Below are 24,546 nucleotides of genomic sequence, written 5' to 3' on the forward strand. Positions count from 1 at the left end.
ACATAATGAAATAAAAAATAAAAAAATTTTTAAAAAATAAACTTTAAAAAGAATTTGATGAGTTCAACATTGAACTTTAAGAAGCTAATTATTATTTGAATTTATGATATCAATTATTTGATTCATTCTTTCTTCAATCTCTTCTATTCTTTTTGTTAAATCATCAATTTTCATTAATGAGGTGATTCTTGATTGAGGAATAGATTTCAAACTAACCACCCCTTTTATTTTTGAAATTTTGAATCCATCAACTTTAAACATTTTATTCAATTTACACGTTGTCAATTCTTCAAATAATTTTTTATTGTTAGCATAATAGTCATTAAATTCTTCAACAGATGAAAAAATTTTTATTTCAGTAATTGGTTTAACAACGTTTATTTTTTGTTGAACATTTTCACTTTCATTTATTTCTTCCTCCTCTGTTTCATTTATTTTTAAAATCGGTTTCATTTATCATTAAATAAAAATTAGAATATAAGTGATGAAATATATTTTTTAATTAATATTAAATCAGAAATGGCTGCAGGATTCTTTAAAAAATTATGGGATGGAATTAAGAAAGCTGCGGGTTGGGTTCATAAAAATATTATTAAACCCGTTGCAAACTTTTTGGCACCAGTAGCGAAAACGGCAGGAACTATCATAGGTGGAGTATTAGGTACTAAAGCAGGTAATCCGGCGATGGGAGCACAAGCAGGTAACGCAGTTGGTGGAATTGCTGAAGGAATACTTAATAAAATAGGAGGTAGATAGTGGAAAAATAAATAAATATTATTTTTATCTTAGTATCGGTTGAAGTCTTTGATAAACTTTTTCTCCTTTATTTAATATTTCTCTTATTGGGGCAGCTTTTGGTGTTATTGATTCAGCAACGTCACTAATTGCTTCTTTATTCTTAAATATCCAATTTGCTCCTTTCTTCATTGTTTCCCAAACTTTATGCGCTCCTCTTTTTACTTTATCCCACAGTTTCTTAAATATACCTGCAGCCATAGTTGATTATTTCATTAAAATTAAAAATTCATTTTCATCTTTTAATTTTGATTTTTTATTTAATAATAAATGACGACTAACTATTTGATGCCAAACACTAAACCGATTAATGGAAATGTGTTTCATTCATTCGAAAAGATAAATGAAATATTCGCAAAGAATGACGGTAGTAGAAGATATTATAGAGAACTTGAAAGTTCATGCTATGACTCTGATGCTCCATATTTTGATGATAAACAAACTCATTTAAGAATTACAAATCCGGCTCATGATGTGAACCAATTAGGTGACACATATATTAAACGCAAAGTTAAAGCAACTCTAGTTTCAAATAAAGCTTTCACATGCGATGCCGCTTTTAAATGCATGCGTTTATTCGTTGGTTACAAATCATCAAATCAAAGCTTTAAACAATTAGAAGTAGAAACCGAAAGAGGTGATGCCGGTTATCTTCAGATGGATTGCGCCCGTGAATCTTTCGCATTTGCAACATATAAACCAAAATCAGAAAGGAAAGTTAAAAAGTTTGTTCATTCGTTATATAATAATGTTCAAAAATATGATAACTCAGTATGTGGTAAATATATTGACCCTTCAGAAGTTTTCAAGAGAGCAAATGAAGAAGTTGATGTCACTTTTGATATGATTATTCCGGTAAATGATTTGTTAGCATTTCAGGCGTTCGATGATTATCCTAAATCATTTGGTGAAATCATTCTTAAATATTATGTTTTCAGGGATACTTTAGTATTTTGTCAGGTTGACCCGTTAAGAGTTGCTGATTTACAAAATTACGTTTATGAAAAGATAACTGATGAAAATTATGAAAAGATTATGAATCATGTTTATAAATATGATCGCAAATTCCAACAAATCGGACTTCCTGCCAAATTAATTACAAGCTTAGCCGCTACATCTGCTGACGCAACAGTTGATAACGTTATTATTTCATGCACAAAGATGGAAGTTTTAGAGGATAAATGCATTACACCAGGATACGGTTTAATTGAAGAATCAGTTAAAGCAATACCACGTTTATTCAGTAAGGAAGATCCATTCATGATTCCAGCTCAACATATTGACGTTCGTTCACTAAATGGAGGTTGCATCACTCCTGAAGGTATCAGCTCAGATTTCTCATACGCTCTTCATAATGTTACAGATGTCGTGTTAACATTTCCGAAGAATGCAATGCAAAGAACAGTTTTAGAAAATCCAATGCTTCGAGGTCTTCAGGTCACTATAGATTCCAGAAACTTCCCCGATCAAGCGATGACCACAGTGGGTGACATATTCTTTACACGTATGCTTCAAGCTTCTGATTTAGATGGAGTGAATGAATGCACGGAAGAATACGAGGACTCATTAACTAGACCACTGAATGCAGATGATGGCACGCCATTAGCTAGAACATGGAAAGACCAAACTTCATTCTTATGCACTATTCCAGTTCAACGTGATGGAGCGGGTATATTCTTTGATGGATTAGAAACTTTCAACTCACAAGTTACAGTACAAGTGAAAGCTTATCCAATCATTCAGGGTGTAAATGACACTTACTGTTCAAAGGTGACAAATCCTCCTCAGGTTTGGTTTACTAGGACTACATATTGGACATGGACACCAGATGAAGGTTTGAAATATCATCCAACAGGTACACCACCACAGTATAGAAGTTCATATGATGAAATATTGATGAATAGAAATGTTTAAAATTATAAATTTATTTTTGATTAAATGGATTTAAATTCATCCACCCCTTATGAAGAATTAGCAGGAGTATATAATACATACGTAGATGATATGATTAATGAAGCATTGAGTGATAATAGAAATGCTCTATCTAAGGAAAAATTAATGAAAATTCCATATTCTGAATGTTACTTAAATTCAATCACTGCAGCAATTGGTAAACAAAATAAAGGTAAAACAATAACGATATTAAAACAAATTATCATTATTGCTAACACTTCCCCTATTCACATGTGTTAATTTATATCAACCGTTCAGGTTCACCTTCAGATGATACATTTGAATCTTTAAAGTATTTAATCAAAATTCCAATTATTTATTTATCACAAGAAGAAGCAAGATTATTTAAAAAACTTTTTAATGTATAAAGAATTATATAATACAATCAAGAAGCAAGGATTAGAGGATAAAATTATTGATAAACAACGGGATGAATTATTTGAAACACTTTCTATTTCAAATTTTGATAGAGAATTTTTGCATTCACTCATTTTTCTAGATGATGCAGTGAAATCAAAACTAATAACAAACGAGAAATCATATTTTAATCAGTTATTAACTCAATGTCGACACATTCAGTGTTCATTCTTTATGGCTGTTCAATACTTCAAAGCATTAAGCACAAACATTAAATCAAATCTATCAACCCTTTTCATTTTCAGTGGGTTTAGTCGTCAACAGTTGAACGTTATGCTTTATCAAGTGAATTTACCAATGAGCATTAATGAACTTTACACACAATATCAGCAATTAGGTGAACATGGAAAAATAATAGTTGATTTAAATAAAGGAAGTGTTAAATTTGATTAACTTTTTATAATTAATTTTTATTTTTTATTTATAATTAAACATGACTGAAATGGTAAATCTTCTACAGGTTCCATTAAAACAAGGGACAAACAAAAAGGGTGCATATAATAGAACTATGAAAGTTCCTGATGGAATGAAAGAATTAGTTCATATTGTTGCTGGTCTTCAAAAAGATGTTAAACAAATGAGAAACGTTTTAACATTACCAGAAGCTCAAGCATATGCCAAACGTCATGGCCCAAATTGGGAAGCACACGAAGCAGACATTACGGGTCCAAATGGAAAACCTGATGGTATAAATGAAGTTTTCGTTACTGATGGTCAAGGTAATATTAAAGTCATAAATGGTTATAAATTAACTATGTCTGATTATCCTAAACGTAAAGCATATAATGAACGTTATCCTATGCAATTTGATGAAAATGGAAAAGCTGTTAAACAACACATTGGAGAAGGTGAAAATGGTCCAATGTATTCATACCGTCATAATCCATATTCTTATTTCAATGAAGAATTAAATGCTGTTGAAGAGGGACCGGATGGATTACCACGATATTCTAACCAGTTTGATGGTCAATATGCAAATATTAGACCTGAAATTTCAGCTAAGAAATTCTTTAAAGTTGCTTTATTCGATCCAGTTTTCGCAAATGTTAAAGATGAACTTAAACATTAATTCCAACCAATTATAGTAGCAAGAATTGCATCAGGTGCTTTATCTCAAGCATTCAAAGATTTAAATAAGAAACCATTATATCAGCAACGAGGTTTAACTTATGATTTAGTTAAGGAATCAGATAAAAGAAAATTTGAGAAATCAGATGATTATAAGAATGCAATTAATGAATATATTCGGTCTATTAATTTCGATGAAACAGCTAAAAATCAACTTCATGAACAAATACAGGGAATAATAGATTCAAAAGTTCCAGCAAAATAAAAGTTTAAATATATTTTTTTATTCGATTATAAATGAGAAGACGTTTCACTAGTCAAAAGAACACTAACGCAAAAGCAGAGATTACGGTTGGTTATAACGTAAATGATGATAAATCACGAATTATTCAAAATGCTAAAGTTAATGTTAGCCCTGAATTAACAAGGTCAGCAACTCAACCAAATTTATTAACTCGTGACTTACCGAAGAATGAGGAGAATGAAGAAAACCATGAGAATGGAGACCCAATCATTTTATCTGAACCCGGTAAAGAACCCGTTGAAATTCCCACTTATCCAACATACCCCCCGCCTCTTTCATCAAACATCGAGAACCCATATAAAATAGACATTAATTCTGAATTAATGAAAATTTACCGTGATATAATAATTAATAATTATGATTCAATAATAAATTTAATTGACCAATCTGGTTTAATTATTTTACCTTATGAATCATTAATTCACATTATCGCCATTCTTTGTGATGTTCAAGATTCAGACGTTAAGATTCAATTTTTCATAGATGATGAGGTTTCATGCTGCGGAACAGTTGCAAAAATAAATCCTATAAAGGATATTAGCACAATTAAGATATCAAAGAACGGAACAACAACTGAACTTCATTTAACATATAATGATATTTATAATAAAATAGTTGATGAATATAAAATATCACTTGAAAAATTCTTTGTTAAGGCTATTTAATATTCAAGCATTAACATTATTGAATAATAATCCTTTGAATCATAATCAATAATAATTGACCTTTCACCAGTTTCTATCGTTTGTTTTATTTCTTTTTGTTCCCCACTATCTGGATCGGTCATTGTAATTGTTTTTGTTATAGTATCAGCTTTATCTTTAACTTCAATCTTTTTTCCATCGGGATATTTAAACCAAAATTCCAAAAATTCGATATTGTCAATCTGTTCATATTTTAATCTATCAATTACATTTTTAATACCATCTGAAAATCTTATGAAATGGTCATTATATGGGTTTGATTGAACTAAATTTGAATGAAGTGAAATATAACCTGTTGATGAATATGACACCGACTCATATTTTCTGAAAACACTAAAATTTATAACATGAATGAATTTCTTATTCGTTGAATTTATGAATTCTTGAGGTAATCTTATTCTAGTTTTATTTATCACTGGAAAATAACGCTTTACCATATTTTTAATCGTAATAAAAATGTCAATTATCAATATTATTTCGAATAATAGCTGTGAATTAAATTTAACAGTTAGCGGAATTTATAATGTTACTCTCGTTTCTGTGAGTGGTAAATTTAATCCCATTCTTTTAGACCCTTTAGATTATATATCATTTATTAAAGATGACCATGAAAAAACGTATGATATGTATATAAATAATGTGATAGTGAAATGGGATATTAACATGATTTTAAGTTATTTAAATGAATCATTTATCGTATGGTATGAAGAAAATTTTAAATCAAAACCTGATAAACTTTTTGAACTTGATGAAATAAATAACCTTATTAAATTTCCGCTGAAAATTAAATTTTGTACTCCTCATCTTCGTTCATTGTTGGGAATATTAAATTTTGAAAAAGATGTTGGGGATGTTTTGTATTCTGACACTGGTTCCAATTTCATTTTAATCAAATGTGATAAAGTTAATACCCCAATGAGATTTTCACATCAAACATTAGACCCTAACTCTTACCCATCAATACAAAACATTTTATCCATCAACTTAAACACATTTTCTTTATCATATCCGTTTCAATTATCCGGGAATTCATTTATTCTTCATTCAAAAGATTTATCAAATATTAAATTTAGAATAACTGACCTATTTGATTGTGATTTAGAATTTATGAATGAAATATTATGGCAATTTCAAATAGAAAAAATAGCTGATGAGATAACAGATTAAATATTTATTTTTAAATCATAATAAATGATTAAACAACAGCAACCACAGCAACTTAAGGCACAAAACACCCAGGTCCCTCAGACCATTACATACGCCATATATGCATATAATTCAAAGACGGCAGAACAAACGCAAAGGTTGAAATATGGAGATTTGGAGATAGTATTGAAAAATGAACATTTCGAATTCGTTTGCAAAGGTGGTGCAGTGATATCAAATATAAAAGAAATTTTATTTACGAATTCAAAAATAAAAGGAATAACGGATGATATAACATCAATTCCACCAGAAGAACAGAGATATTACGCATTAAATGCATTTCCTAAAGTTTTGAAGATTGGAAGATTTAATTTAAATGAGGAATTCATAGAAGGTTTCCTAAATGACATAATGAAGAGGGCGGATAAGGAATATATGGATAGTGAGTTAAATAAGAAGGCAAATTTGGTTTATGTTGATGAAAAAGATAATGAAATTAAAGAAAAGGTTGAATGGTATCATGAATGGACATTTGAGACTTTTAAAGTTAAAGCTGATACAGAATGGGTTTCAGGATGTTTAGACCTTAAAGCAGATAAAACTTATGTTAACGATGAGTTAGAGAAGAAGGCGGATAAAACATATGTTAACGAAATATACCAAAGTTTGATAGGAACAAAAAATATTGAAACTATTGTTGGTGATTTTTCTGTCAATGAAGAAAATAAATATTTTAGATGGCAGTTTGTACACTCCTTAAAAAATGGTACACAGTGTAAACTCATTCCGAAAAATAACAATGAAATGTATGTAAGCTATAAAAAGAATGATGGTACACAAGTTAAAGTTCCATTAGACAACAACTGCTACTTAAACTTATATGGAGACGAACAAAAGAAATATTTAAGAGTTTATGAAATGGCAGATATGACATTGCCTGACCCAGCTCCAGCACCATATTATTATGACTATGGAGATGACGACAGAACACCACGTGTAGATGAACAAAAGCTAACATTATATTTAGATTATTTAGATATAAAAGATATAATGCAATAGAAAAAACGAGAATAGTATATTATTATACAGATGACAGAAATAAATATTATAGTCAAGATTTTACCTACCCTGAAAACATAAGATTATATTATAAAAATATTCTGACACAAACCAGAAGAAACCTGAAATAGTTGCACTATATTTTAAGTTCAAAAGAGACAATCCTATAATATCTCATATGTTTGATTTAATGAACCCAGTAGGTTCTATTTATACATCTATGGATGCAAGAGGTCCTCAAGTAATGTTTGGTGTTGGTGCATGGGAACAAATAGTTGACAGGTTTTGTATTGTGCAAACTCTTCAAAGGAAACAGGGGAAGTAAAACGATTTCAGGTGAAATTTACCTGCACACAGTCACTACATAGATTTAAGTACATCTCAAGCAGGTTGGCTAAGCATAGATATTGGGATTGGTCAGGAATGACAAAAGGTAAAGGATATGATGTTAAAGACGACGTTAAGTTTGCTATAAATTGTTACTGGAGTGACACTCAGGAGAAGGAAACCATACACATTTCGTTTCAGGATATACACAAACAACGGGACAAAGTAAAGAATACATGCCACCTTACATGACAGTTTACGCATGGTATAGAGTTCAATGAACGCTCAATGTTTGTGAAACAAACTTTAGAACGGATTGAAAGTCCTGAGCTCCAAAAGAGTGAACGGCATAATTTAAATTTTTATTTTTATCATAAATGACAAAATTAATTAAGCCAACTATTTCTAAATTAATGATACCAATGAAATCATTTCATGGAGTACTTATCCCAGGTTCTTCACAATTAGCCGGGGCAAGTGTTGTGACTCAAGGTGGAACAGTAGCGAATCCATTCAAATTATTAACTAAAGATGAACTTAATAAAATGATGATAAAATGATGATAAAATAACTGATAACAAAATTTTATTTCACTGCTACCATGTTACCATGTGCTACCAGGTCATTTAACTTCTTTTAAAAATGATGACAACATGACATTTTGACAACAACATAGGAGGAAGGTATTTATGAATTATTTTTGAATAACTGAAGGTGCTACCATGTTACCATGTGCTACCAGGTCATTTAACTTCTTTTAAAAATGATGACAACATGACATTTTGACAACAACATAGGAGGAAGGTATTTATGAATTATTTTTGAATAACTGAAGGTGCTACCATGTTACCATGTGCTACCAGGTTAATTAACTTCTTTTAAAAATGATGACAACATGACATTTTGACAACAACATAGGAGGAAGGTATTTATGAATTATTTTTGAATAACTGAAGGTGCTACCATGTTACCATGTGCTACCAGGTTAATTAACTTCTCTGAAAAAATGAGACAACATGACATTTTGACAACAACACAGGAGGATTAATGCAAAAATAAATTCAAATCATACTTTATAAAGCTTCATTTACAGGTATTTCATCGTCAGTAAATGAATCCTCATTATCGTTTGGTTCAACCTGTTTATATAATCCTTTCATTTCTTCTTTCAAAACATAACACCATGTTTGTTTACCGTCTATTCTTCTATGTTTCCTATCACATTTATCCTTAATACTCATTTGGAAATTCTTGTCTTTCATGTCTGATGGTTTGCAGAATAGAGCATTTTCACACGTCATACCTGCACACAATTCATCATAATGTGTATTTATCCATACATCTAAAGGATTTGTTGATAACTCGATTAAATCTTGTTTGGCTTCAGTCATCGGTATGATTCGTACATTAAATGATGAAAGGTCATATTGCATAAAATACGTCAGTAAATTATCATAAAATTCCTTTGTGCATGAATTCATCAAATTCTTGAAGTAATCAAATTGACCCTTGAATTTACCATTAACTCTTAAAACTACATATCTTCTGTCTCCAACTTCAATTTTGACAGGGTAGACGTTATTAGTTACGAAAATGAAATTGGCAACATTCTGAGCAGTTCTTCTGGGTTGATTCTTTTCATTAATTCTTATCTCATTATCCGTTATAATTGATTTCAAAGCGTTGAAGTTTGCAAGTCTGTCTTCACCTACATTCTTGAGTTCATTAAGTACAAGAAACATTTTATTCTCAACTACTGAATTGAAATTACCCGTTAGCTCACCTATTTCGGTAATGTTTTTACATGAATAACCGGCGAGAAGTTCAGAAATAATGTCTGTAAATCTGTTTTTACCTGTTCCCTGAAGTCCTTTCAAAATAATTGCTGTTTCATTCTTAATTCCAGGATGTTGAATCATTGATGCAATCCAGCTGAGAAGGTATTTATACACTTCATCGTTATTATCACAAATGGCTTCTTTAATGAAATTCATAAACATCTCAATTTTTGAGTAATCTGGTTTTTCGAGAACGTTGTATTTATAACCCTGAAACGTTGAGAAAACATCTGGAGAATCAGATTTAAAGCAAACACACTTAACGGTTAATGAAGACAATTGATTTAGTAGTACGTCCCATGCTGTTATGGTTTTACCTTCTTCTTTAAATAATTTAATCATTTTGAGTGACTCTTTCATGTTTGATTGAAGAACGAATGATATTTGATTCATTTTGTCGTGGATATTATAGTCCTTTTGAATGAAATATTTATTTCCACAATCTACAAAACGGATTACACGTGATAAATCCTCAATTACTTCAGAACTGTTTTTATACTGATGATTTTCAGCCTTGCGTCTAATATCTGTTATCAAAAACGAGTCATCAAGTTTGATATCAAATGTTATTTTTGGCTTACGTAATAAAGGCAAAACATATTCATCATAATATTCCTTTTGATATAGTTTTAGAATCTTTACCAAAACAAATGGAGAAGTCATTAAATGTGCATATCTACTACGTGCTTTTTCAAAATTACTTTTTGCATTTTCAGTTAAATTGCAGAAGTTATAAACGTTATCGTATGCTTCATTAATCAAATGATTAGGTAACGAATTAATTGCTTGAAACAGTGTGAATAATGTAACTTCTTTTTCTAAATTCATGTTTCCACCGTCATTATGTACTTCAAAATCACAGATGCCATCAACTATGCTCTGGGCAAGTTTATCGTCAATGTTTACATCTTTGTTTTCATTCATAATAGTCTTTATTTCTTCGTTCTTCTGTTCAACTCTTACCTTAATATTCAAATCATTTAATATATCATTCACTGTTCTAGTTAATGTTGAATCATAACTTCCACGAATGAATGAGTATGTATTGATTAGTTCTGTTGCATTCTTTCGAACTCTTGAATCAGCCATAACCACTAAAGAACGCTTTGAATCATCCATAGAAGTCATGATATCAATATCATAATCATTGCAGGAATAACATTTAATCATTCTGTTCGAAACTGCATAGAAGAAATTAGTGTTGCAATAAATGTGAAGACCTCCTGAAGCGGTTTTAACGATAACATCTTTATCCGAAAGTTTTGATAAAATATCTTTTCCAACTGTTTCTTTAAGTTCATCATTGTATGATTTATTGATATCGACATCTATAATCGTTAAATTTGATATTTTATTTACTAATAAAGCCATACCAGTTTTCCTTCCTCTTCCTCCATCATGTTTGAGGTAGTTGTGTAAATCAATCTTGTTTTCACCAATTCTTTCGTTGAGGGTTTTAGTTTCTACCACAACTAATTCCTCAGCTAATGAATCAATAACTTTTTCATCAGAAACGATATAGTTGCTGTTGTTTGTTGCTGTCATTTATATAGGAATAAAAAAATAAAAATAATTTTAAAACTAACTTTATTTTTGGACTGCATCATATTTCCTGTGTTGTTGTCAAAATGTCATGTTGTCATCATTTTTAAAAGAAGTTAAATGACCTGGTAGCACATGGTAACATGGTAGCACCTTCAGTTCTTCAAAAATAATTAATTATTGAATAACCTGAAACCATTAACGTAAACATTAACGATAAAATATATTTCCTATGTTGTTGTCAAAATGTCATGTTGTCATCATTTTTAAAAGAAGTTAAATGACCTGGTAGCACATGGTAACATGGTAGCACCTTCAGTTCTTCAAAAATAATTAATTATTGAATAACCTGAAACCATTAACGATAAAATATATTTTTGGTCGTTTATGACAAAAATAAATGGTTCATTTACTCACAATATTTTTTACAAAACGACCCCAAACTTTTAACTTCTTTTCTGCAGTTTCTAATGCTATCTTAGCGAGTTCATATTCTCTAAATTCTCTCTTTAAATCTTCTTGTTCCCATTGGTCTAGTTCGTATGGAGAATCTCTATAACCATAATATATCTCACGTTCATGTTCTAATTGTTTTTTGCACATTTTTCTAACTTCTTCTTCAAACAAATGTTTTGCATTCTCTACTGTATCTTCGAGTTCTTCTTCATCTAATTTCTCATGAACTTTCTTGTCTATGGAGTCCATAATTTTTCCAACTGCTATGCAATATTTTGGAGAAGCCCACATTGCTATATAGTTTATAAGTCTTGGGTCTACATACGTTCCTCTAACCTGTTTGATTTCATCAGGAATTCCTGCATGAATTTTGTATAAAAAGCAACCGCCGGAATTCAGACGGTTGCTATATTCTTCACAAAATGCCTTATAATACTCTTCCCAGGACTTATTTTCCAACAACTTTCTAAAGTCTTTCCTAAACTGTTGGCACATATTTGTTGCATTAATGTAACCATCCTTGTCTCTACGTAAGACTTCAATACCATTATAAGTGCCTTTTGTGAATGTTTCACCATTAGATTTGTTCGTGAATGTTTTTGCTTCGACTGACATTTCTGTTCTTACATACAAAATAAAAAGTTGAAAAAATAAAACTAACGTTATTTTTGGACTGCATCATATTTCCTATGTTGTTGTCAAAATGTCATGTTGTCATCATTTTTAAAAGAAGTTAAATGACCTGGTAGCACATGGTAACATGGTAGCACTGAAAAAATTAAATTTGGATTGAGTTTAAAAATTCATCTTTATTAAATTCATCTCTTCCAACCAATTTATTTATTCTATTAAATTCTTTTATTTTTGCTTCACTCAGTTTAATGATTGAACGATAAGTTTCTAATTTTTCGATTATTTCTTTATCGTTTTCAACCCCACCACATTGCGGCTTCTTTTTGTAATAGCATATTTTTGATTTAATTCTGTTTAGTTTCTTTTTATATTCATCGTCTGGACTCTTGGCTGCTTTGTTGTCACTCATTTCTTACGAAATAAAAAAAATTAAATATTATTTAAATATAATGGAGTAATAAAATAAATTGGAATTTCTATTAATTTATTGTCAACTTCAACTAATGCATTGCCGTTAATATATCTAACAAATTCAGCTATTGTGTCAAATCTTCGTCTTCTTTTTGTCATTGATTTATCAGTTTTTCCATAATCGAGATGAATCAAAACTTTATCCCCTTGTTTAAAATTCATGAGCCCTGAATTAATTTGTTCACGTTTAACATCATTCAACCTTTCCATTTGCTTTCTAATATATTCCCATTCTTTTGAAATATCATTTTTCATTTCCACTGGTTTCATGTTTATTGTTCTATGCCATGTATTATTGTAATAATATACTAACTGCTGTATGATGGAGTCATGATTTCCATCCCAGTATATCTGACCGTTAACCCCTAACGCATCTCTAAGAGTTCTCATTACCGCATCAACTATTTTATTATGAAACGTATATGGAGAGGATGAAAAGAAAAAATTAATTTGTGGGAAATAATGAGTCATAGTTGCCTGAAATCCTTTATCGCCATCACCCCTGATATTATCTACTCTTTCATGATCTAGTAAGTATTGAATAGCTCTTCTTGTTTCCTGTTCTGTTTTCCCTTTCACTGGAATGCAATATAAATATCTAGTGTTAATGTTAATGGCAAATAAATAAGTAACGTTTCCTTTTGAATATTCCAGATGATCGATTTCGTATGAATATGGATATGGTGCAAATGAAGGGCGACTAAATTTTTCCTTTAATGGTTGAATTTTTGGGTCAATTGGTTTATTTAATATCTTGAAATCCTTTTTAAAATCTTTTTGCTTCTTTAATGTTTGAAATGGATATAATAAAGTGAATGATGAAGGATTAACTGAAGGAGGAGGCGGTACTGTCGTTGGAGGTTTTGGTGTTGCAAGTGGTTTAATTTTATCTGCTTTGATTTTGGATGATGAAGTTTTAGTTGTTGATTTTCCTTTCATTAATTCTGGATGTATTCTATTCATTTGTTTTAAATATGCTGTATATAAAGGTTTGATATACTTTCCCGCTTCGAGTTTATGTTGAAGGATGAATTCCAAAAGTTGATCTTCATTTAAAAGTCGGGCTGAATATGGTTTAACTAATGAATCATAAATTAAAGCTTGTGCTTCATTTATGGTCTGAAGGACCTGGGTGTTTTGCACTTTTGGCTTTTGTTCCTTTGGCTTTTGCGGCTCAGGATTATATAAATTATATAATTCATCAATATCTTCTTCTGTTAATACTTTATTTTTGAAATCTTTCAATTGTTTAAGTTGTGATTTAGTTTTTCCCTTTGAATATTCATTATTTTTAATTTTGTCTTTAATTTCAGAAATTATTTTATTATGATATTTCAAAATTTCATTTTTATAATATGGATAATAATAATCCATATCATCACCCGTTATATTGTTATCATATTTTTGGAGATATGATTTTAATTCATAATAATTAAGAAAATTTTGATTAAGTACTAAATCATCAATTAAATTTTTTAAATCTACGCTATTCATTTATATAAAAATAAAATAAGTGTTTTAAGGGTGCCCGCCTCTTTGAATCATAGTATCAAAGCCATCATTAACGGTTCCTTTTGTCTCTTCTGTGGCATTTCATTAAAAATAAAATTTTAAATTGTATTAAATAAATGGCATACAACATCCATTTTCACAACATACAGCCTTAGTGTGTGCTCCTGTTAATGCAGTCTTACCAATTGTTAAGCGAGTCATTGACCCGTTTTTAAGTTGTAAATTAATATTCTGACCATCGAAAATAACTTTATCATTTATTATATCCAAATATTTTTTAGGTGTTAATTGCTTATTTTGTCGTAAACTAACACCTTTCATTTTCTGTGCAATCTTTTTAAAATCACCCCCATCAATTGAACCGTTGAATGAAGTATAACACTTAGGGCATAAAGCAACCATGTTATCACCTTGTTTCTCAATTGCTAAACCCAATAACTTCTTCTCATGTGCTTTTTCTTCAGCTTTATTCTTTAATTTAGGTTTAAATTTCTCATCAAAACAGAAGAAATCAAAAGGTGCGAATTTGAAAATGTTTTTATCATAAAATTGTTTATCGGTTACAATCGCCTGAAATGCTTGAGTGTTAGGAAGACTTGGATCGCCAGCAATAGCCCAATAAGATGAATCAGTATCACCTTCAATGAAATGAAAACGATTAACATCCATGCATTTATACATAAAATCATAAATGAAAACCAAATACCAGTATTTTGCGTTATCTAAAGTGAAGAATGCCTCTTGTAAACATGTATCACATCTATAAAATCTATCTTTAAGCATCACTTGATACGTATCTTCACCTATTTCTCTTATGTTTTTAAACTTATTTGACATACATGCAACGCGTGCCTTCTGTGCATTCATTATTTTAGTCTTTGCGTAATTTTGTGTATTCATTGCATCGTAACCATATGATCCATTAAGTGAAATCTTGCAAAATAAACTTTTTCCTTTATTTCCTTCTAATTCAGCCTTTTGTCTTTCGTTCATAAATTTGTTCGCAAATTCATTAAAACAAGTATTTTTCGTAAATGTTAAAATTGATTGAATGTCATCAATGATAAAATGAAATCTGTCGATTAGATACCAAAGATAATAAGAAGAAAATGGTTGATATTGGTTGTGTGTTGATGCTAACTGAGTTAATTTCCTCTGTTTCTGGTCAACTGGTAGATTGTTTGATTTCATGTAATTATACATAAAACTGCCAATTGTTTTTTCATCTGTGATAATATCTAAGTTTCTTATTATCGGTAAAAAGTTTATGTAATCATTAATGTATTTTTCATCAATGTGACCCTTTACTTCAGCCACGAATAAAGTATTTTTCTTCTTAATTATTCCCAGTGCTTTTGCTTTCTTTGTTGCTGTATCACAAATGATAACACCATTCAATCTTCCCGGCATATACATTTTATGGTCAGTATATTGAATGAAATCATGAGGATTAGATGAAAATGATGAAGGATATAATGAATTAAAGTCAACTCCAACGAAATGAGTCATGATGTTGGTGGTGTCCTCATTTGATACAGTTTTAGTTTCTGGACTATATGAAAGTTTATTAATGTGCGTGATTCCTTTAAGATTTACTCTATGTTGAACATTTGATAAACCACCAGTAATTCCATTACGGAGAATATGATAAGCTTCAACTGAATCTAAAGTCATTGGTAAATTATTTTTTAATGCATAATTTCTTAAATTGATTCTTAAACGTTGAACATCTTCATCTTTATTTGATTTTACGACATTGCAATAACAACACATTAACTGACAATTTTCTTTGGTATGTGGTTTTTCATTATCGATTCTATCTAATGTTGGTTTATTTGCATATGTAAACGCTTTACCACACATTTTGCATTTAGATGAAAGGATTAAATCGTGATAGTATTGAAATCATCCATTGAAACATTATTTTTAGTATCTCTTTCTGCTTTTTCATCTTGTTTCTTATATGATTCAATTTTATATTTCCAATACTTTTTCGTTAATTCAAAACTTGATTCTATCTCTTCCTCAGGATATTTTTCATTAGGATTAAAGTCTTTATATGCTAAAGCGTAACGAATCATTGAAGCATTCGATGATAAAGAAAGATTATGAAGCATGTCAATTTTATAAACAAATGTTTCTTCAATAATTTTATCAATTGGGTCAATCATAATTTCAACATCTTTATTGCAATAATGAATAAAATATTCTAATCTATTCTTAAAGTTTTTAGCATCATTGAGATATATTTGATAATCACTATCTGATATAGTTTCTTGAGTTAATGCTGAATAAAATGAATCTTGAGTGAATGGTTCCACTTTATATAATTCTTCTTCGTAATTTTCCCATGTGATGAATTGATAAGGGAAAAAGGATTTAACACGTGATTTATTGTTTCCGAAATCTTGAGTGAATTGGTCTAATGTCCCACCCGCTATATAATTTCTGATGTCAATAAATCTCAATTCATATGGAACGTTTGTTTTCTTTACAATGATTTGCTTAAATTGTGAAGATGAACCCAGCATTGATTTTATTTTCCATTTTGCAGTGTTTAAATCACGAAGAATTAAATTTAAATCAAACTTTCCCGAATTAAAACCTATGATATTCACTTTATTGAATTCCTCATCTAGAAGTTCTTTAAATGCTTCCTTCTGTTTTTCATTTAATGTATGAGACAAAGTCCCCGCCGTTTTGTCCGTTTGCGACTTCATTAATTCTTCATATTGTTCAATATTTGATTTGGCAACTAATGAACAGGTTGAAAATAAAAACTCAATCCAATCAGAAATAAAAGAATCACTCGAAGTTAAGCAAAAATTCCTCGTATACGTTTTATCATTTAATTTAACCGTTGATGATACCATGAATGGTTTTAAGTAAGCGTTCAAAGTTGCACACTCAGAAAGTTGTAATTCTTCTTTAGTCTCTAATGTTTCGAAGTCAAAAGTAATATAATATCTTGTTGGTTTATAATATTTCTGCAAATTGTGAGCTAATAACCACTGATATATCTTCTGTTTCGTAATATGTGGTGCATATGGTTGCTGTGTCTTTTGCAACTGAACGTCTTGAATTAATCTCCCATTATTTTCTTTACATTTCTCACAATGCTTTAAAAATCTTCTTTGGTTTTTCCTTTCTGGATCATCACGGATAGAATAAACTTCTTCTTTACAATATGGACAAACTTTATAGCCGGTGAGTGCTTCAACGTCTGTTATTCTGTCAGCGTGAAGTTTTCCACATGGACTCTGTGTTAATAAAATATTTATTGTTTCAAATTCTGGATCTATCATTATTGAATCCACTAATGGAAAGTCTACCTTATTTATGTCCACGTCTTCTGGTTGAGGATCACAATAATAGAAATCAATATTAACATTTAACATTCTCGCTAATCTCTCACTTTCTGATGAAATGTAAAACCCTTCATATGCATCTATTGCTTCATTTAAATAGCTTCTACGAGTTTTAGGATTAACACCATCAGGAATGTTATAGAAGCGTTTAAATAACCTTCTACCTTCTGCTCTAATTTGATTATCATTCATTTTAGCTGTTCCGTTTTTGTTCATTTATGTAAGAATAAAAAATTAAAAAATAAATAAAAATAAAGTTTATTTTTTAAAGCCCATAAAATGAATTAAGAACACATAAATTTTTATCATCTGCGACGTGACGAATACATTTTAATTTACTCAAGAATGCGTACCCTGATACATTAAATCTAATTCCTGTCTTATTTAATTTCACAACTTTGAAAAGGAATGTATGAATAGCTATAAAATGATGAGAAGATGTTTTATGGGTTGCTTCCATTTTTTCTGAAATAAATGAATAAATATAATGTTTATAAGTTTTCATATCTTTTATATTCTTAATAACGAATGGTATAGACCTTTCCACTTCATCTTCCTTCGGTGCTGTTCTTTCATATGAAACATTATTGGTATCTTCAATAATGAAACCACAATCACACAAAATTTTATAGGTTCCAATGGTTTCTTTTGATATTTTATCTAATAAATCAAAAACTTTATCAACACCCGTGCATTTATTTAAATAATAATTTGTGTAAATATCATGATCTTCTTTCTTAATCGTATTAGTTGCATATGTCACGTTTTTAAGAGCTTTTTTGAATTTCTCAGAATCGAGAGGGGGTGAAAGTAAGATACAAGGGTATTTTTCATTATCAATAAATTGTAACTTATGTTTACGTATAAATTTAGTACCTTCTTCTGAAAGTGTTTCATCTATTTCGCCATCTAATAAATTTTGTATTGATTCTGAGACATAATTTTTATATCTTTCTTCATGAGATTTCTGAACTGCTGATTCTGAAGCTGGGATATTCATTAAACCCTCTACTTCATTTTCATTATATTTTTCAACTTCTCTTAATTCCTTAATTTTTTCATCTATTTCATCTCTTATTTTTTCCAGTCTTTCAATTTCATTGTATTCATCATCTTTAATCCGTTCTTCATAATATTCAGGGAAAACATCAGGTTCTTTAGGTTTTTCTTCTTTAGATGTGGGATATAAGAAATTTATAACATCATCTTTATTCATTTTTCCATCATAATCAAACTCATTTAAAAACTCCGCGAATTTTTGACAATTTCTTAAATAATATTTATCAACCTCATAACCCGCCTCCTCTAATATATCCTTTATTTCCTCGTTTGTGAATCCTAATTTTTTAACGTTGTTAGTTTTGACGCTCATTTCATACAAAATAAAAAATAATTTTTCGTAAGACATGAATTTTTAAAGTTTATTTTTTATTCATGAAAATAATTATTTCTAATTTCTTTTACTCTCTCGTATATACTAGATTTGAAGAATTCAGAACATTTACCATAATCTCCTAAATGTTTTCTTATCCCTAACGTGTAAATTGAATAAAATGTTTAAAGTTGATGGATTCAAAATTTCAAAAATAAAAGGGGTGGTTAGTTTGAAATCTATTCCTCAATCAAGAATCACCTCATTAATGAAAATTGATGATTTAACAAAAAGAATAGAAGAGATTGAAGAAAGAATGAATCAAATAATTGATATCATAAATTCAAATAATAATTAGCTTCTTAAAGTTCAATGTTGAACTCATCAAATTCTTTTTAAAGTTTATTTTTTAAAAATTTTTTTATTTTTTATTTCATTATGTATGGGTTGAGTGTATAATATTTATTACTAATTTATTTAATAATGTCGCGCTTTCTTACGAATTCATGACTTAAAAAACGTAAGAAAAAATTTTATATCATCTATATATAGAGGCTGGGAAAACATACCTTCATCTATATATAGATGTAACAAAAAAAGTCACACAACCCTTCCTATCCTACTACTTGTAATATCTGAGAAAATCGAATTTAAATATTCATAGAAACCCAAATCATTCTCCGGTTCGAATAATTCATCTGTTGCTTTTTCTGTTTTATCTATGAATTTTATTAATTTGATTAATAAATCTTCATCAGGAAGAATTATTGTTGCATTTGTGATAAAATTCCATATTGAGGTAATATGGCAATAATTACATTTATAAAATGTAATTTTATCCAAAATTTTTTGGCAAATTCGCATAATAGCATTAATATTTGAAGCTGAGATTAAACCTGTGATTACTTCTGTAACTTTTGGAAAATCATCGCAATTTAATATCTCTTTATATTGAATTGAGAAATAAAAAAAATCAAATGGATTCATTTCTTCAATTTCAAGGAGATTGTAAAAATTGATAGAAGTGTTATTGCAACAAATTGTATTTGCAGCAAAAAATATCATTTGCTCGATTCCATTTTTGGAATAAATTTGCTGGAACAATGTTAAATTAAAACAGTTGCTTAATTTTTCTTCATTGTTTTCATAAAAAAGTAACAAGTTTGCAACTGAAATTTCAAAATTTTGATAATTGCCAGTTATTTCAGTAAATATATATATTTGCTTTTCTTCATCTAAAAATGGCAAATATTGATTTGCAATATTAACTAAAGTTTGGGATAAATTGTTCCAGTTTGATTTTACAATTTGTGAGCACATTATGTAATATGTAAATTTATCCGCTTTGTAGGAATTTAAAATTGTTTGTTGTTCTGTTTCAGTTAAATTACTGAATTTTTCAAGATTAATATTGTGATAAAAAATAGAATCCTTGAAACATTCTGATATCTTTTCAATGTTTAAAACGGATGCTAAAAAATGTAAAAGAACTTCATCAGTCACTGTGATTTTTTTGAAAAATTTATCCCAATTCAAGCATCCAATTGATCTTTCTGTCATTGTACTTATGCATTGATAAAGTTGATTTAATGAATCCGAAGAATAATCATTATGCTTGACTATTTGAGTTAGTTGATACAGACTGTCGTCAGCCATTTTAAAAAAAATGAATAAAATTGTATAGTAAATTATATTTGTGAAATTTGTGACGCTACATTCAATCTAGGACCAATATCTCAAAGAATTACTCATTTAAGTATTATTTTTCATTGTTTTTTAAAAAATATCTTTGCTTATTTGTTCACTTTTTTGACATTTATTATATGCTTTTTATCATATTTCCGATGATATGAATATATATTCTATATAAGAATGACGCTACATTCAATCTAAGACCAATATCTCAAAGAATTACTCATTTAAGTATTACTTTTCATTGTTTTTTAAAAAATATCTTTGCTTATTTGTTCACTTTTTTGACATTTATTATATGCTTTTTATCATATTTCCGATGATATGAATATATATTCTATATAAGAATGACGCTACATTCAATCTAAGACCAATATCTCAAAGAATTACTCATTTAAGTATTACTTTTCATTGTTTTTTAAAAAATATCTTTGCTTATTTGTTCACTTTTTTGACATTTATTATATGCTTTTTATCATATTTCCGATGATATGAATATATATTCTATATAAGAATGACGCTACATTCAATCTAAGACCAATATCTCAAAGAATTACTCATTTAAGTATTACTTTTCATTGTTTTTTAAAAAATATCTTTGCTTATTTGTTCACTTTTTTGACATTTATTATATGCTTTTTATCATATTTCCGATGATATGAATATATATTCTATATAAGAATGACGCTACATTCAATCTAAGACCAATATCTCAAAGAATTACTCATTTAAGTATTACTTTTCATTTTTGATTCAATTTTCGAACGGTTTTCGTAAATTTTGCATCATTTCATTTTTTAATGGGAAAATCATCTATATTTAATCAAAAAAGAGCAAACTTTACAGACGAAAATAAAATATTTATCAGGGAACAATCTGATAAATACCAAAAATCAACATCGAGAGATGAAAAAACGAATATAATCAAACAAGTTCTTCAATATTTTAATATTAAATACGCCGAAAATGAATCTAAAGCTGTCAGAAGATATTTTAGTTATATTGCAGTTAAAAATATTCCCGCAGTTACTGGAAAATATCCTGATACAATTGTTCGCAAAGATATGCTTTATTCGCATGATCATACAAATATTATTAATTCAAATAATATTGAACGTTACTACCGTTGCATCGATCATTCTTGTCAAGCACGTTATTTAGTTAAAATTGAGAACAGTTCAGTTTCCGAAGATTTACAAAAGGAACATATACCCGAATGCAGACAATTTAAAAAGTTACAAAATGAAAAAAATGATCTTCATAAATCAATGACTCTGACAGAAATATACAATAAGGCAATGGCAAAATTTTCTGAAGACAACGGCACTTTTCAGCAGATTAAAAAATTTATGACAGAACTTGCTGTTGGTACTGATGAAAACCCATTAATTAAAGATTCATTGGTCAGGGAAGTTTATAATAAGTCCAGAAAATTTTCTGTTGGAGAAAAAATTACAGACGATGAAATTGCTAATTTTTGTTTAATAAATGGCGAGCAGTTTTTCATTGGCCATGATTTTCAAGCAAATTGTGAGACGATGTTTTTTGGTTTTGAGAAGGCAATTCAATTTGCAAAAGAAGCCACAGATTTATTTTGCGATGGAACTTTTAAAATTACACCAAAACATTTTCAAAAAGGACAGATGCTAACAATTATGATTTGTGAACCTTCAACAAATCAATATCTACCACTTTTATTTATATTCATGAAAAACCGCACATTTGAATCTTATAAGAAGGCATTTGAATATATTTTTACTGTCAAGGGTATTCAATTTTCAAAGCTAATTCAAATTCATTGTGATTTTGAAAAGGGAATGATAGAGGCACTTCAACAAATTTTCCCTAAAGTCCGTATAATTGGATGCCTATTTCATTTCAAACAAGCTTTACACAGGAAACTTGTAGCACTTTATACAAAAAATTTCAATACTTTACAAAATTCTTTATTTAAGCTATATTCTATTACTCCATTCATGTCTCATGAAGAATTTGTACTTACAATGCATATAATTAATCAAAATAAAGTTGATTCGATCAAAGATTATATTGATTATTTCAACAAAGTTTGGTTGCCGCACTACAATTTAATATCTCAATATAATAATGCAACTGCAATATTCACTAATGATTGCCTCGAGAGTATGCATTCAGAATTTTCTTCGTTAAAACATCCAAACATTTATGAAGCTATTAAGAAGATATCTCAAATCCAATTAGATAAATATAACGCCATCAAAAATAACCAGAAGATCGAGCGCCATATAAAAACCGTTATCACTGATAGCTACAAAAATTATATTCTTGACTGCTTTCAAAAAGAACTTGAGAAAACAATTTTTTCTATCAAACAATACAACGTAAGTGATCTTTCTTTGGCTCAGAACGAGATTTCTCCATATGGTTCCATAGAATCGAGTTCATTGTTCGAAAATATTCCAGTTCATGATGCAGATATACTCAAATCGATCGATCTAACAGATAAAGATACAATGATCACTAAGTTTATTAATGAAAAAAGAGAAAAAATTATGGCATTATTTAATGAAACATTAAATCATCCAGATTTTAATTCATCCACTCCAATTCAAACTAATTTTGAGCAAGCCGATACAAATCAAGGTTCAGATGCTCCAATTCGCTCCGAAAATTCAAATATTGCAGACTCTACAGATTTAGAACCAGAAAATCAAAACCATCCTTCTACAAATCAAATGTCTAGTAATCTAGAACATAAGCTGGACCTTCTTGATCATATTGAAAAACAATTATCGAAAATGCGCTCGTTATTGGGAATTCTTCCTACTACAAATGCTATTGTTGGGCCGTCAAAACAAGTTTCAGTTAATAGCAAGCAAAATTCTGAAAAAAATAAGAAAAAATCTTCCATAACAACAAAATCAAACAATAAAAAACAAAATTCATCCGACAATCCTCCTAAACGTAAAGCTCCTATTTCGGAAAGGATTCTCAGCGATAATAACTTATATTTTCAAGTTCATCGAAAGAGATCGAAAAGCAAACGTTCCACATCTACAGAGAAAAAGAATTGATATATGAAGTCTAATTCCTTTTATAACTACTATATTTTTATTCTTATGACTAAAAAATAATATATTATTTAAGGGTGCACCCGTATGTATGTTTATTTGAGAGGAGGAGGATTACCCTCTCAATTTTGAGGGATTCGTTAGTTTATTTTCTCGATGAATATGCAATAAAATTTGATTTTTACCTTATCAATGTACTTCATATAATATACACATGTTCATGTAAAAACTTTTTTCCAAAATCCTCAGGAATTAAGGGATTTTTGAATTTTAAGAATTTTTTTCGAATTTTTTCGAAAAAAAAAATATTTTCAGAACAGCCTTAACGGCTAAGATTTAGGAACAATGTTAAGTATCAAAAAGAAAGGAGGTCTGATATAGACAACATATATCGTTGAAGGTTGAAAAAATCTCTAATATTTGAGCCCAAAATTTCAAATTTTAATTTTTTGAAAAAAGAGGCCACCCGTATGTACGTTTATTTGAGAGGAGGAGGATTATATTTTTGAAAGGGTGAAACATTATGAATATGTTAATTATATAATAATATGTATTATTATAAAAAAGAAAAAATAAAGCACGTTAAAATTTTTCTTTCTTGATTTTTTACAAAATCTACTTAGAATTATGCAAAATATGACTAAATAATTATAAATTTCAAGTTAAATTTTAATTTTGATAAATAATTTAAATTTCAAAATGTCAAGTTCAGTTCGACTATGTATGTAGTAATTCCTCAATAAAGTGCCAAAACCCTATTAAAATATATGAACATTTTCAACATTTTAATGTTTTTATTTAAAAATTTGATGGAATATGAGCTTCAAACAATTATTATG

The 24,546-nt window shown here is 29.1% G+C and overlaps 9 protein-coding genes and 1 pseudogene across 10 annotated transcripts, besides 3 other annotated features; 4 read left to right on the plus strand and 6 right to left on the minus strand.

Moving 5' to 3' along the window:
• Positions 1–519: 519 nt before the first annotated feature.
• Positions 520–756, plus strand: TVAGG3_0403330 (N-acetylmuramoyl-l-alanine amidase family; the record flags this gene model as incomplete). Its single annotated transcript, XM_001307469.1, has 1 exon — positions 520–756. The coding sequence occupies one exon, from the start codon at positions 520–522 to the stop codon at positions 754–756; it is 237 nt and encodes a 78-aa protein (XP_001307470.1).
• A 24-nt stretch (positions 757–780) lies between these two features.
• TVAGG3_0403340 (uncharacterized protein) lies at positions 781–996 on the minus strand (the record flags this gene model as incomplete). The annotated part of the gene is made up of 1 exon (XM_001307470.1): positions 781–996. The coding sequence occupies one exon, from the start codon at positions 994–996 to the stop codon at positions 781–783; it is 216 nt and encodes a 71-aa protein (XP_001307471.1).
• A 1,863-nt stretch (positions 997–2,859) lies between these two features.
• Positions 2,860–19,112: a mobile genetic element.
• TVAGG3_0403360 (uncharacterized protein) lies at positions 4,531–5,202 on the plus strand (the record flags this gene model as incomplete). Its single annotated transcript, XM_051232834.1, has 1 exon — positions 4,531–5,202. One exon carries the CDS (start codon positions 4,531–4,533, stop codon positions 5,200–5,202), a length of 672 nt encoding a protein of 223 aa, XP_051102564.1.
• On the plus strand, positions 6,433–8,131 carry TVAGG3_0403370 (annotated as a pseudogene). Its single transcript has one exon. A coding segment is annotated over exon 1 (1,699 nt).
• Positions 8,847–11,156, minus strand: TVAGG3_0403380 (uncharacterized protein; the record flags this gene model as incomplete). Its single annotated transcript, XM_051232835.1, has 1 exon — positions 8,847–11,156. One exon carries the CDS (start codon positions 11,154–11,156, stop codon positions 8,847–8,849), a length of 2,310 nt encoding a protein of 769 aa, XP_051102565.1.
• Positions 11,559–12,224, minus strand: TVAGG3_0403390 (uncharacterized protein; the record flags this gene model as incomplete). The annotated part of the gene is made up of 1 exon (XM_051232836.1): positions 11,559–12,224. One exon carries the CDS (start codon positions 12,222–12,224, stop codon positions 11,559–11,561), a length of 666 nt encoding a protein of 221 aa, XP_051102566.1.
• On the minus strand, positions 12,672–13,103 carry TVAGG3_0403400 (uncharacterized protein; the record flags this gene model as incomplete). Its single annotated transcript, XM_051232837.1, has 1 exon — positions 12,672–13,103. One exon carries the CDS (start codon positions 13,101–13,103, stop codon positions 12,672–12,674), a length of 432 nt encoding a protein of 143 aa, XP_051102567.1.
• On the minus strand, positions 14,334–15,218 carry TVAGG3_0403410 (DNA/RNA polymerases family; the record flags this gene model as incomplete). The annotated part of the gene is made up of 1 exon (XM_051232838.1): positions 14,334–15,218. The coding sequence occupies one exon, from the start codon at positions 15,216–15,218 to the stop codon at positions 14,334–14,336; it is 885 nt and encodes a 294-aa protein (XP_051102568.1).
• Positions 16,945–17,809, minus strand: TVAGG3_0403420 (uncharacterized protein; the record flags this gene model as incomplete). Its single annotated transcript, XM_051232839.1, has 1 exon — positions 16,945–17,809. A coding segment is annotated over one exon (865 nt), but the record flags the coding sequence as incomplete, so codon positions are not given.
• A 480-nt stretch (positions 19,113–19,592) lies between the features above and the next one.
• Positions 19,593–23,782: a mobile genetic element.
• On the plus strand, positions 22,634–23,710 carry TVAGG3_0403450 (MULE transposase domain-containing protein; the record flags this gene model as incomplete). The annotated part of the gene is made up of 1 exon (XM_001290154.2): positions 22,634–23,710. One exon carries the CDS (start codon positions 22,634–22,636, stop codon positions 23,708–23,710), a length of 1,077 nt encoding a protein of 358 aa, XP_001290155.2.
• Positions 23,783–24,546: part of a mobile genetic element that runs on past the window's edge.

Source organism: Trichomonas vaginalis, chromosome V, assembly GCF_026262505.1.
Source record: "Trichomonas vaginalis G3 chromosome V, whole genome shotgun sequence".
NCBI classification, from domain to species: domain Eukaryota; phylum Parabasalia; order Trichomonadida; family Trichomonadidae; genus Trichomonas; species Trichomonas vaginalis.